This window comes from Phoenix dactylifera, chromosome 3 (genome assembly GCF_051530095.1).
Source record: "Phoenix dactylifera cultivar Ajwa chromosome 3, Ajwa_hap1_PhDact_Kaust_v1.1, whole genome shotgun sequence".
Lineage (NCBI taxonomy): Eukaryota > Viridiplantae > Streptophyta > Magnoliopsida > Arecales > Arecaceae > Phoenix > Phoenix dactylifera.
The window spans coordinates 49,100,901-49,113,290 of NC_143192.1; the positions used below are offsets into that span (position 1 = coordinate 49,100,901).

Sequence of the window (12,390 nt, forward strand, 5' to 3'; positions counted from 1 at the left end):
TAGTTTATGAATATGTTGTCTTGATTTGAAATTAAATAAATTCAAGCATCCTATTTTGTATTCATCACATAGCAGGAAAATATGATAGTTATTCTTAGTTGTTTGCCATTCAATGGAAATCTCAAACAATTCTCTGGTTGAATAAGGAAGATTTCTGGGAGACATTGCAGCAACGATGTTCTTAGACATGTAAATGTGAATTAAGTTCAATCCCCTTAGGGCTCGTTTGGTTCGCGGGAAGTATTTTCCCTCCTACGAATATAATTTCTGAAAATCAGATTCTTAGGAAGAGGATACCTAGAGAATTACTTTTGGTATGTTTGGTTGACCATGGAAAAGTGACAAATTTTCAAAGTGCTTATGTTTGGTTGTTCATCTACTTTTCTGGAAAAGTTATGTATAATTCCTATTATGTCCTTAATAAAAATTAGGTTTTTAATGCCTCATTAATGCTTCTTTAATGCTGAAGGGTCTTTTTGGAAAAAAATAAAAAATGAGTGATTCCCATCTCATGGGAAAGTAACTTTTCTATATTTTTCATAGGAAAGACTTTTTCATGAAATGTGAGAATCATATTTCCATGAGAATACAACTTTCCGATCTTTCTTCTTTGAAAACTCCAACCAAATAAGAGGCATCTCATTACTTTTCCATTAACCACACTTTCCCCCTTCTTTTACTGCGAACCAAACGAGCCCTTAATTCCCACAGTGGAAACCTCATATATATATACGTATATGTGAGAAGGCTAAATTGTAAGACTTATAAATTAAGGAAGATATTAAATATACCATATTTTTTCCCTGCCATACTGGATTTTTATGATAACGAATTAAAGTTTATGGCGGTCCATCATTTTCTTACATGTATGTATGTATGCATGTATGTATGTATGTATGTATGTGCATATCTTCCCCATACACTTGTTAATTTTTGTCCAATTGGCTGCACTGCATCTATCTAGCTAGAATGATATTGCCATTCTCTCTCTTCTTCTTTGTGGTCTTCGCCTCTATCGCTTTACATGTTCATCAAGTCAATGGAGCTCCAAATATTGTGAAGACCTTTGCTGTCCATCAATGAGGCATGGACAGAAAAAACTTTTAGGGTGCTGGCCATTCCTGCAAAAAGTTTTGACTCGTGCGAAGTTGGCTTGGTTATTCCCGGTTCAAAGTTTCTTGAGTCACACAAAACCACTCATGCCCCATGGCCAGAAGAACTTTCTGATCTGAGGAAGTACACCGATATAACATATATTGATAGAGAAGGATGGGTTGGTGCACAACCCTAAATTTAATTATATTCGAACTGATCTTAATAAAACATGACTTTCTATGAAAGTTGTTGCCTTACATCGTTGCAGGCACTCTCTCCCTATCTGTAATATCATGGGATGCTATGATTACGCTGTCCTGTTTAGAAACTTAATGAAGACAAACTTTCTATTTTGTTATCACCTTATAGTAGGAAAATATGGTAGTTATTTCATAGTTGTTTGCCATTCAATGGTCGTGATTTTTTTTTTTTGGAAAATTACTATTGAAGATCGACGATTATGATACACTGGTCGTTGGCAAGAATGGTGTTATTTAGCTATATTTGATAAATCAAGAACATTGTTGGCATCCTCTGAACTATTATGGAAGAAGATTATAGGCTTCAATGCGATTCTTTCTCCTTTGCTTCTCGTGGCCTCGACCTCTTTCTCTCTTCCGCAATCGCTATGGTATTCCAACCCTCAACGGTCTTTTCTCAGCCTGCTTCCATCCGGTTCTGCCGCTCGGGCATCTTAAGCTCTCCCTTAGGCAGACCAAGTTGAGGATTGGGATTTCGTGATCAAGTTCGGTAAATAGGCCCACGTCAAAGCTAATTCTGGATATTTATGAATATAGATCTAGGTCGGTCTGTAATTCTATAATTTTACTGGTTGTACTGATCCAACCCATGAATCCCATAGAAGTTTTGGCCCAATCATCCAAATAGATCTTAAGAAAATATTTAGGAATAATGCAAGCATAATTATTTCAAAGAAAACTTGTTTGGTGAGCAAAACATCGCCAGCCTGGGTTTATTAGAGAGATTTTTAGCCCATCAAGAATGGGATAACTAGTGATTTCCCTGTAAGAAATATTTGTAATCTACTTATTCCTGAAGTAAACCCAATGTATGCTTTCCCAATGAATTGAAAAGAAGCTGGTCTCAAATGCAGTTATGAATGTATTTAGTTGTTTCCATCCAACTGCAATTTCTTTTAAGTTATTAAGAAAATCCAAAAATGTCTATCTTGCAAAGTGATTAAGTACTAAGAAAGAGAGAAGAAATATTAACATATCTGATAGAATAGTATTACCATGTAAAGTTTTCGCATTATTATTTTTTTTGTGTGTGTAAAGTGGTGGGAATCTATCCTCATTTCGGCGAGGTATGAATGGGTGCAAAAAGGACTCGAGCATCATCCTACTAGTCATGCCCATCTGGGTTCGAGTCCTGAGTAATATCATCCCTTAAGATTTGGCCGTCGGCCAGTTCGGTGGCCGCTCAGGTCGGCTCCATCTGTTAGCGAACTCGGCATGATTGCTGCTTAGTGGAAAAGCATGCCAGAGGCGAAGCTTTTAAGGTTCTTAATCTTGATAATTTGGTATTAAGTATAGACAAAAGATTAATAAGCTATTAATATTTTTTACCGCCCCATATCTAAGGTGTAATATAATTTATACAGTAATAGCTAGAATTTGTTCTCCTTCCATTGAAAAGTTTTCTTTGAAATGGAGATACTTGACAAGAGAAGTTTACCTAAATTTTTCTTGAGGACTCGTTTGGTTCATAGAAAAAGAAAGAGAAAGAGTGGAGTCAACGAAAAAAAAAGAAATGCTTTGTATTTGGTTGGAGTTTTTGAAACAACCCAGGATCTTACCCAAAATGGCTAGCCGGAAGTTATTATTTAGATTCCTTGATCCTGTATAAGTACCCAAAATCTACCCAGCGAATAACCGATGTGGGACTAAACACACGCTCGCATGGGTCCTCACATAGTCCCCCCATTCAAGCCCTGACATCCTCGTCAGGCTAAGGGTTCAAATCTATTCAAATCTAATCACAAACACCACGATTGGCCCGTGGTCAGCCCCAATGGATATGTGCTGCAATGTCCCTTATCCACATAGGTTATGGGCCGGGTCCGCTCTGATACCATTTGAAACAACCCAGGATTATCCAAAATGGCTAGTCGGAAATTATCATTTGGGTTCCTTGATCCTATATAAGTACCCAAGATCTACGCAGCGAATAACCGATGTGGGACTAAACACATGCTCGCACGGATCCTCACAGTTTTAAAAGAAGAAGAATGGAAAAGTAGCTTTTCTATATGAATAAGTTTCACATATTTCATTGCAAAGAAAAATCTATATGAAAAATAGAAAAGTCCAATTCTCACCGAATGAGAATTGGGATAATTTTTTTTTCAAAAATGTCCTAAAGATTCTATATAGATTAGAGTAACATCTTTTCTTTTATTAAGGGTATAACAGGTATTTTATACAACTTTCCTACATAAATAAATGTTCAACCAAATATAAGTCGCTCTAGAATGTGTCATTTTTCTATATTCAACTAAATATGCAAAAACAACTTTTTCAGGCATTAGCTTGATAGAAAAAATATTTTAGGGGGAAAAAATTCATTCCGCAAACTGAACAAGTCCCAAATATGCTATATGTTGCTTGGCATGTCATCTATATTGTGGAAGGAGGTTGTATCGTTCTTGCGAAAGAAGGATTCACCTTCCTTCGCTCGACTGCATCATTGGATCACTCCCCACAAAGATCTCAAAATGATCCAAACCATCATTCATTAGCCTGCATAGATCTTAAAGCGACTAGCAGATGATGTTGCGGTATATTTGCGCAAAGATCTCAAAATAATCCTTCTTTCGCCCGGAAGTCCCTATATTGTCATCTTTATTCTTAGATTGCCATCTCTAAAGATAATAATTATAAAAAATTATAAATAATATTTTTAAGGTATAAGCTTATGTGTGTGTGCATGAACTTTTTTTTTTTGTTTGATGATACCTTGGTTCCCTCTGGGCTGGTTTGGTCTGGCCGCCGCACGCCATGGGTGCGCCTCCACGCCCGGCCGGACGGGTGTGGCATTAAAATTTTCTAGGAATGCCTCTCAGATCTGCCTGCATAAGCTGCACAGTGATTCTATTCAAGTACCATGGTTCTAGCTTTCTTTTTCTCCATTTTTCTCTTAATTCTTTCATTATCAGCTTTCTACTTAATTGTTTGCTTCTATGCCATGCATAACATTTCTTTGATTTTTTTTGTCTTTGTATATGATTGATAGCTTAAAATTGAGCAATTGATATAAATTTTATCTTATTGCTTATTCTTGTTTTCCTGTTTGTTTTACTTCACAATTTGCATGTTCCTCCAGAGCTCCTTTTCTCCAAATGTTGTGAATTTATTACCAAAAGAATTAAATTTGATGGTTGGTATGATGGGCAAGCAATTGAGTCTTTGAAACTTAAAAGTTGCTGAGGTTTATTTCGGTTTGAAGACAACATCTAAAACCAGCGAGTGAGCTGCATTTTTACTGCTTTCACAAATAGCCGGAGCTTAGAAAGACCGACGCCGATAAGAATGTTTTTATTTTCTTTTAGAGTGTAAAGAAAGGTATTTACCACCCGGCCTTTAATTCAGATAGGGCTCGTTTGGTTCGCAGGAAAACGAGGGGGGAAAGTATGGTCAACGGGAAAGTAATGAAATGCCTCTTGTTTGGTTGGAGTTTTCAAAGGAGAGAGATGGGAAAGTTGTATTCCCATGGGAATATGATTCCCACATTTCATGGGAAAGTCTTTTCCATGAGAAACATGGGAAAGTTACTTTCCCATGAGGTGGGAATCACTCTTTTTTATTTTTTTCCCAAAAAGACCCTTCAGCATTAAAGAAGCATTAAAGAGGCATTAAAGACCTAATTTTTATTAAGGGCATAATAGGAATTATACATAATTTTCCTAGGAAAGTGGATGATCAACCAAACATAAGCACTTTGGAAATTAGTCACTTTCCCATGGTTAACCAAACATGTCAAAAGTACTTTCCTAGGTATCCTCTTCCTAGGAATCTGATTCCCAGGAATCATATTCTTAGGAGGGAAAATACTTCCCGCGAACCAAACGAGCCCATAAGAAGAGAGGTACAGGTAGGTAGATTGAAAAACTATTAGTTCTCTGGTAATCTTGCTTGCTATCCTTGTTACCCTTTAGAATCTTTTATTTCTTTATGTTCACGGATTAATGATTAAGACAAAAATTTCAAACTTTGCCGTTCTTAGGTCTAGAGTAGATTCTAGAGTAGATTCTTTGATTCGATCTTTTACTTCAATCAGAAAATACTTTGATTACTCTAAAATGAGAGATTTTTTTTTTGGATGATTTAATTATTTCTGCAGTGGTATTTATGAGCGAAACACTGATGTAGATCAGTAAATTATTTCTTTCTTCAATACTCGGTTAATTATTGGTTGTGTTTATAAAAAAATCTTCTTTTCGAGCATCATGATACATGGTGCAATTCTAATCAAAAAAGTACGGGACCTGCGCTTGGAATAGTGGGTTTCTTGTAGTAAATGAATCAGAACATATAGGTAGCCCCCTACGGACTTAACCGAATACTACCTGAACCAATCTGCATCGTCACCATAGAAAGTACGAATCCGATCAATTTCAACTTCATTGAAGTTTGATGGACGTACACGCTCCATGATAAACGCCCTTACCATTCCATACTGCTCTGCAGTCAACACTCCCAAATCTGGAAATGCTAACCAAAACTTCAATGGTAAAGGAAGTCTGCACAGGGGGTTGTTCACCTTTGCTTTTGAAACTTAGCTACATCGGAAAAGCCAGATGACTTTCTTACAAACCTCCCCCCAAAAACCCTTCGATGACTTATCGGCTGCCTTGCTTGAGGAAGAGTGTCACTAAAATGGAGGTATAGAAAAAATTACATAAACAAAGTGAGGTAAATCTCACGATACGCATCTCTTTAAAAGGCAAGGAGAGTATTGGCAATCAATTGGATTAAAAGTACTAGCGACAATTTTTAGTTAGTATTGGTTTGGTTCCTAAAAAAAGATGGAGAAAAGTGTGGTTCACAAAAAAAAAATAAAAAAAATGTCTCTTAGTTGGAGTTTTCAAAAAAGAGAGATTGGAAACTAGTATTTTTATGAAAATAAATTTTCATATTTTATAGAAAAGAAATTTTTTTGGAAAATATAGAAAAGTATCTTTTTTACAAGTTAAAAATTAAAGTCTTTTTTTTCAAAAACATTCTTAAGTCATCCAAATTTATGAGTAAAATTTTTTTCTTGTAGATTTCAAGATCCGGCCAATGAGGACTAGTGAAAGCATCAATTCAAATAAATTTGGAAAAGAAATGATCGAAGATATTGAGGTCTTGGGACTAATCTGTAAAAACATATAAATCAAATAGGCTCAGCAAATATTTCAATCTAATCATACTTCAAGAATATGATCTCGCGGCCAGAATAATCCACCACCTATTCAAAAAATGATGAGAAAGTCCGCACGGCCATGGACGGTCCGGATCAATTCACCGCTTCCCCCCAAATACCTACCTTCAAGTGGAAGAGAGCGCGAACCGTTTAGGCCAAGGCCAAGAAACGAGGGGCTCGACGCCCTCGCTCTCTCCCCCCCTATACAAAACTCCCCAAATCCCCCGCAGGGCCGACCATGGCGGACGAGCAATGCCGCGAGGGAGGCTACTCCCAGCTGAGAGATCTCCGCATCGGCCTCGATCGAGGAGGCGAAGGCGGCAAAGGAGGAGGAGAAGAGGACGGCGATAGCGACAGCGGCTTCTCGCTCTCTAACTCTGCTCGCCCTTCTTCTGTGATCCTTCGTCAGGTCTTTTATCCTTCTTTTCCGCTACATCGATGACTCTTTTTTTTCCCCTTTATTTGTTCTTTTCCGCTAATCAAGCCAATTTCAAAAAAAATGAATATGCAAATTCCATTCTTTCTTTTTATCACAATTAGGCACGTCCAAAGTTTACATCTTAGCCAAGATCTCAATCAAGACATCCAATTGATATGGGCCATTAACAAATATGGTATATCTAAAATTTTGTCCGTATTATCTTGGCCAGCGTAAAACGATTTGGCCGATATAAGCAACATATCCGAGATAATGGATGAATAAAAATCATTATATCGATGGATAGTTTCTGATGTTTATTTTACTATCTTATTTGGGATTTTACTATCCGCAATTTCCTTTTTGGTCTACCTTCTTCTTTTATTTTGATAATGCTCGCTAATAATGGAAGTTTTTATACTACTATACTTAACGTGATGCATATTGCCTATTTTTATAAATTCATGTACTTAGTCTAATCAAGCCAATTTCAAAAAAATGAATATGCAAATTCCAAAAATACTTCACATCTTTAAATAACATGAGCTCCCAAAATATTTCATCCAACAGACCAAATGGGTATAATTTATTTTAGAATCCACCCGCTCTGATGCCATTGATGGAATAATTAATTTTAATGAATCATAAATCATACCTTGACTCACTAAATTCATCATGAATTGAACTTTGAGATGCCTGCAATCTGATCTGCAGCCGCGACCAACCGAGATTTGCTCTGATCTGGACAAAAATTAGGAAGAGATTTTCTGAAGAGAAAGCTCTTAATGCATGTATTAGAGAAGGAGTCTAACAGGCTATTTATACCCTTTTTCAGGGATCAAACGCCGTAGTTAGTTACATCCGTGAAGAGTCACCCCCATCAAGGTAACTTTTCGATGGAATTACCTTAATGCCTTTAAGATTATCAGAATTTACGAAATTCAAGGGACACTTGTCAAATGTGGGTTCTAATTAAACGGGATCAGGGTTTAATTAAAACGGGATCCAACAGATATTTTTTCTTAGTGTTATGGATCTTTCACACATGACTATACAGCATAATATATCCTTACCTTGGAAGATAAAACCTTGAGGGATGAAGGTGAATCAATGACTTGTTGCTAGTAGAAGACCCTACTATTTTTTTTCCTGGTAATAAAAGTTGTGTAGAATATTATCTATAATTTTTTTAAGTAATGCAATTTCCTTTTTGGTCTACCTTCTTTTATTTTGATAATGCCCGCTAATAATGGAAATTTTTATACTACTATAGTTAATGTGATGCATATTGCTTATTTTTATAAATTCATGTACTTAGTCTAATCAAGCCAATTTCACAAAAATGAATATGCAAATTCCATTCTTTCTTTTTATCACAATTAGGCATGTCCAAAGTTTACATCTTAGCCAAGATCTCAATCAAGACATCCAATTGGTATGGGCCATTAACAAATATGGTATATCTAATATTTTGTCCATGTTATCTTGGCCAGCATAAACCGGCCGATATAAGCAACATATCTGAGATAATGGATGAATAAAAATCAATTTATCGATGGATATCTCAGAGTTTGGAACTCTTGTATGCATTACCTTATGCCTATTATTTTCTTTATTACTACCAAGTGCCAGCAGTTTTGAACATTTTGACATGAGGCAAGCTGACACTTGTTGGCACTTTGGAAAAAAGGAGTCCAAATCACATTAGTCTGCAGTGTCAAAACATTGCACATGATTTTTGATGTCCTATCAAACAACCTTCTGATGCAAGTCCTATGACTTTTGATCCTCTAACTATTCAAAGTACCAAATAAAATATATCCAAGCTCTCTGGACAGTTTTAGTGGAGTATACGTCTTTATATTCCTATATCAAATATAGTGCATCAAAATCAAGTTTTTTCTTTTCTTTCCTCGTTTTGTGTTGTTAGCTAGTATAGTGTTTTTCTAATGGAAAGCTGGATGAATATGTATTTTTGCCATTTTAAATCTTGCAGATATATTCAGAAAATGAAAATGAAGTTCCCTTTCTGGCTCCGAGCAAGGAGAACAAGCTGACACTCTTTCCTTTGATGTTCTTACATAATGAAGCTCCATCTACTGGCAGTGACACGCCACGCACATCTGCAGAGATCTAATGCCCACTGGGGAAATGGGTTCATGTTGGATGTGAGGTATGTTGTTTCATGAGTGCAAGTTCTCGTTATATAAATTAGAATCTTCACTATGTGAAAAGGTTCCTGTCTGCCTCTTTCTTCAGTAGCCATTCATTGGTCATCGAACAAAATTCATATGAATTCAGAGGCACATGCTTTCTCCCTGAATCCTGAAGATTTCAGGGAGAAATTGCAGGGAAAATGTTCTTTTTCATGTGAATGTGATTTTATCTTACGTGGTTAAATGTCTGCAATAAAGATATACTTACAATCATCCCCTTAATTCCTGCAATGAAAATCTCATATATACATATACATATGGAGGAGAAGGCTAAATTGTAAGGATCCTAATGGAATGTATTATTGCCGTACCTTTTCTGCCATACAGGATTTGTCTAATAATGAATGACTGTTAATGACCACCCAACATTTTGTTATATATATACATATTATCTTCCTCAATCACTAGTTGATTTTTATCTAGTTGGTCGTATTACATCTATCTAGCCAGAATGAAGTGGGCATTCTCTCTCTTCTTTCTTGTAGTCTTCGTCTCTGTCACTTTACATGTTCATCAGGCCAGTGGGGCTGCAAATATTGTGAAGAGCATCATTGTCGATCTCAATGGTAAAGGAGATTTCAAGACAATCCAAGAGGCCATCAACTCAGTGCCTGCTAACAACAACCAATGGATACGGATTCATGTCTCGGCAGGAGTCTACAGGTAACACCTTCTTATTATCGGCTTGATTAAAATTCACGCTCCTTGCCAATGGACACTAATTTATGTTTAAGTTTCATGCAGGGAGAAGGTGCACATACAAAACGATCAACAATTCATCCTACTGGAAGGTGAAGGGCGTGACCAAACAGTGATTGAGTGGGGGGACTATGCCAGCGATCCTGGGAAGCATACTACTATCACCTCGGCGACTTTCACGTCAAGTGCAGACAATTTTGTTGCTAAGTATATTACTTTCAAGGTTTTTATAACAATCCTTAACATTTATAGCTAGACCACAGCTGTTATATGAGTTGTGAATTTTTGCTATTCATTTATGCATTTATCTCTATATTTGTTGCAACCTTACAAGAGCGGTGGGTGTGGACATTCTTGAAAAATCATTTGATAGTCTTATACAGCATTGCATATCGAGATGTGTGCGTGAGATGCCTATGGTAGATTCAGCCACACCATGCTGCTCCTTTATTGCTTACTTTCTTTTGTACGGTGTCTGAAACAAGTTTATATTTCAAACTCTGCAGAATAGTGCTCAAAATGTAGGGCAAGCAGTGGCAGCTTCGATACAAGGGAATCATTCTGCTTTCTATGGCTGCGGCTTCATTGGCGTCCAGGACACGCTTTATGATCAATTTGGACTGCACTACTTCAAAGAATGCTATATTGAGGGTGCGGTTGACTTCATATTTGGATGTGGCCAATCTATCTATGAGGTATGGAAAGAAAACTTTGGGGGTGCTGGCCAGTCCCACAAAAAGTTTGTTGACTTCCTTCCTCTCTCTCTCTCTCTCTCCCTCTCTCCCGTTCTTCCTCTCCCCCACTTCTACCGTATCGATACTGGGCCGGCACGGCATGACGCAGGGCCGTATTGACACGTGCCTCCGGACAACTGGTACGGGGGCCCATATCGGAACAACAAATATTGATCTATGTAGAATAGGGAATATCTTTCGTTTTTGGCAACCTAGTTGAATAGATAAGCCAGGTTCAGATCCAAATTCTAAATGCAAAAACAGTTTGAGTTAAGACCTACCTAGGCTGACCTCAAGCCGACCATGCCATGTGCACCAATCTGATTAGCTGCATCGATTTCATACACGAAATTCTAGACCTGAAACTAACTAGCCTATATTTTGCTTCGCTAACAACCTACAATAAGCATAGTTCTTCTTGATTTATCACTGAAGTCCAATAACAATTAATTTGCTTTTATAAATCATGCAGAAAAGCCTGATATATACAGTTCAACGAGCTGGTGTTGTGACAGCTCAGGGAAGGGAGAGCCCTACTGACGAGAATGGGTTTGTCTTCAAGGGCTGTGTTGTGAATGGGACTCACAAAGCCAGTTTAGGGAGAGCATGGAGAAATTATGCACGGGTAATATTTTATAAAACCTTCATGTCAGACATTGTGGATCCTGAAGGGTGGAATGCTTGGGGGGGCAAGGAGTAAGTTGATCACTCTTGGTATAATTATTTGCATATATGATTTCTGAACTATGTTTCGTTAATTATCGTGAAGGCCCTTTACAGCTTCATTGTGAATTTTTTATGCATCATTTTAAATTTCCTGTGAAAGAAAAAGTTCATTTTAACTTGTGGGAATTATGCAGTCACCACATAGATATAACTTGCTCCTTTGGGCTCTTGCGTTTATTACCTTTGCCTCTCAAAACCAGTTTCTAAGTTCTAGGAAACTGAGAAGCCAATACTGTTCCGTGGTTGCTTGCTGGAACTTGCTTGGGGGTTTTGGGCTAAGGGTTAATTCTCTACCCTTGTATTCTCATCTCATCGACTCTATGAAATTTGGAGTTATCCACCGTTTTGCTTGTAGAAAAGAAGAAAGAAAATCAAGTTGCTGACTGGAACACTCGCTTCAGGGTGGAGAATGTGGGATCAGACAAGTTGGGTATCTCATATCCAAGGGGTTTTATTGATTTTGTTAGGGGCTCCTAGCTTTTATGACATATTTCAAAGAGTGATATGATCCTTGACATCCTTGTCTTCACATCAAAAAAGGTCATATCAATCACTACTTGGCCTTCATTGGTTAATAAGATACTTGGCCGCTCGGTTTCTTCTCAAAGATGCTGCCAAGTTCTTCCTCCTTTATTTCTTTTAGTAGATTAATAATGTGCAATTGTTCTGTAGTCTGCCTTTCATAGTTTAATATGTAAAAAATTGTGTGCTCTTTACCTTTCTATTGATTAATTTTCGTTTGTAATGATGCCACAGAGAAGATACAACTTTTGTGGAATCTGGTTGTCATGGACCCGGGTCAGATACATCACAACGGGTGAAGTGGATGAAGAAACCAAGTCCTGCTGAGCTGAGGAAGTTCACCCATATAACATATATTGATAGTGAAGGATGGATTAGTGCACAACCCTAAATTTAATTATATTCGAACTGATCTTAATGATGCACGATTTCCTATGTAAGTTGTTGCCTTCCATTGTTGCATGCACTCTCTCGCTATCTGTTCTATCATCGGAGGTTGTCATTACGCTGTCCTGTTTAGAAACTTAATGTAGACAAACATTCTATTTTGTTA

General features: G+C 37.2%; 1 protein-coding gene across 1 annotated transcript; it reads left to right on the forward strand.

The window, feature by feature from the left end:
• The first annotated feature begins 9,127 nt into the window (after positions 1–9,127).
• Positions 9,128–12,390, forward strand: LOC113462500 (putative pectinesterase 10). Its single transcript, XM_026803184.3, has 5 exons — positions 9,128–9,819; positions 9,901–10,078; positions 10,362–10,550; positions 11,062–11,285; positions 12,072–12,390. Exons 1-5 carry the CDS (start codon positions 9,608–9,610, stop codon positions 12,226–12,228), a joined length of 960 nt encoding a protein of 319 aa, XP_026658985.2. The 5' UTR covers positions 9,128–9,607; the 3' UTR covers positions 12,229–12,390.

Bases quoted from the DNA above. Each gene is read 5' to 3' on its own strand.
- LOC113462500 (XM_026803184.3), top strand. From the start codon at position 9,608: ATGAAGTGGGCATTCTCTCTCTTCTTTCTTGTAGTCTTCGTCTCTGTC. The intron at 10,551-11,061 runs GTATGGAAAGAA...TAAATCATGCAG, and splicing joins GTGGCCAATCTATCTATGAG to AAAAGCCTGATATATACAGT. The intron at 11,286-12,071 runs GTAAGTTGATCA...ATGATGCCACAG, and splicing joins AATGCTTGGGGGGGCAAGGA to AGAAGATACAACTTTTGTGG.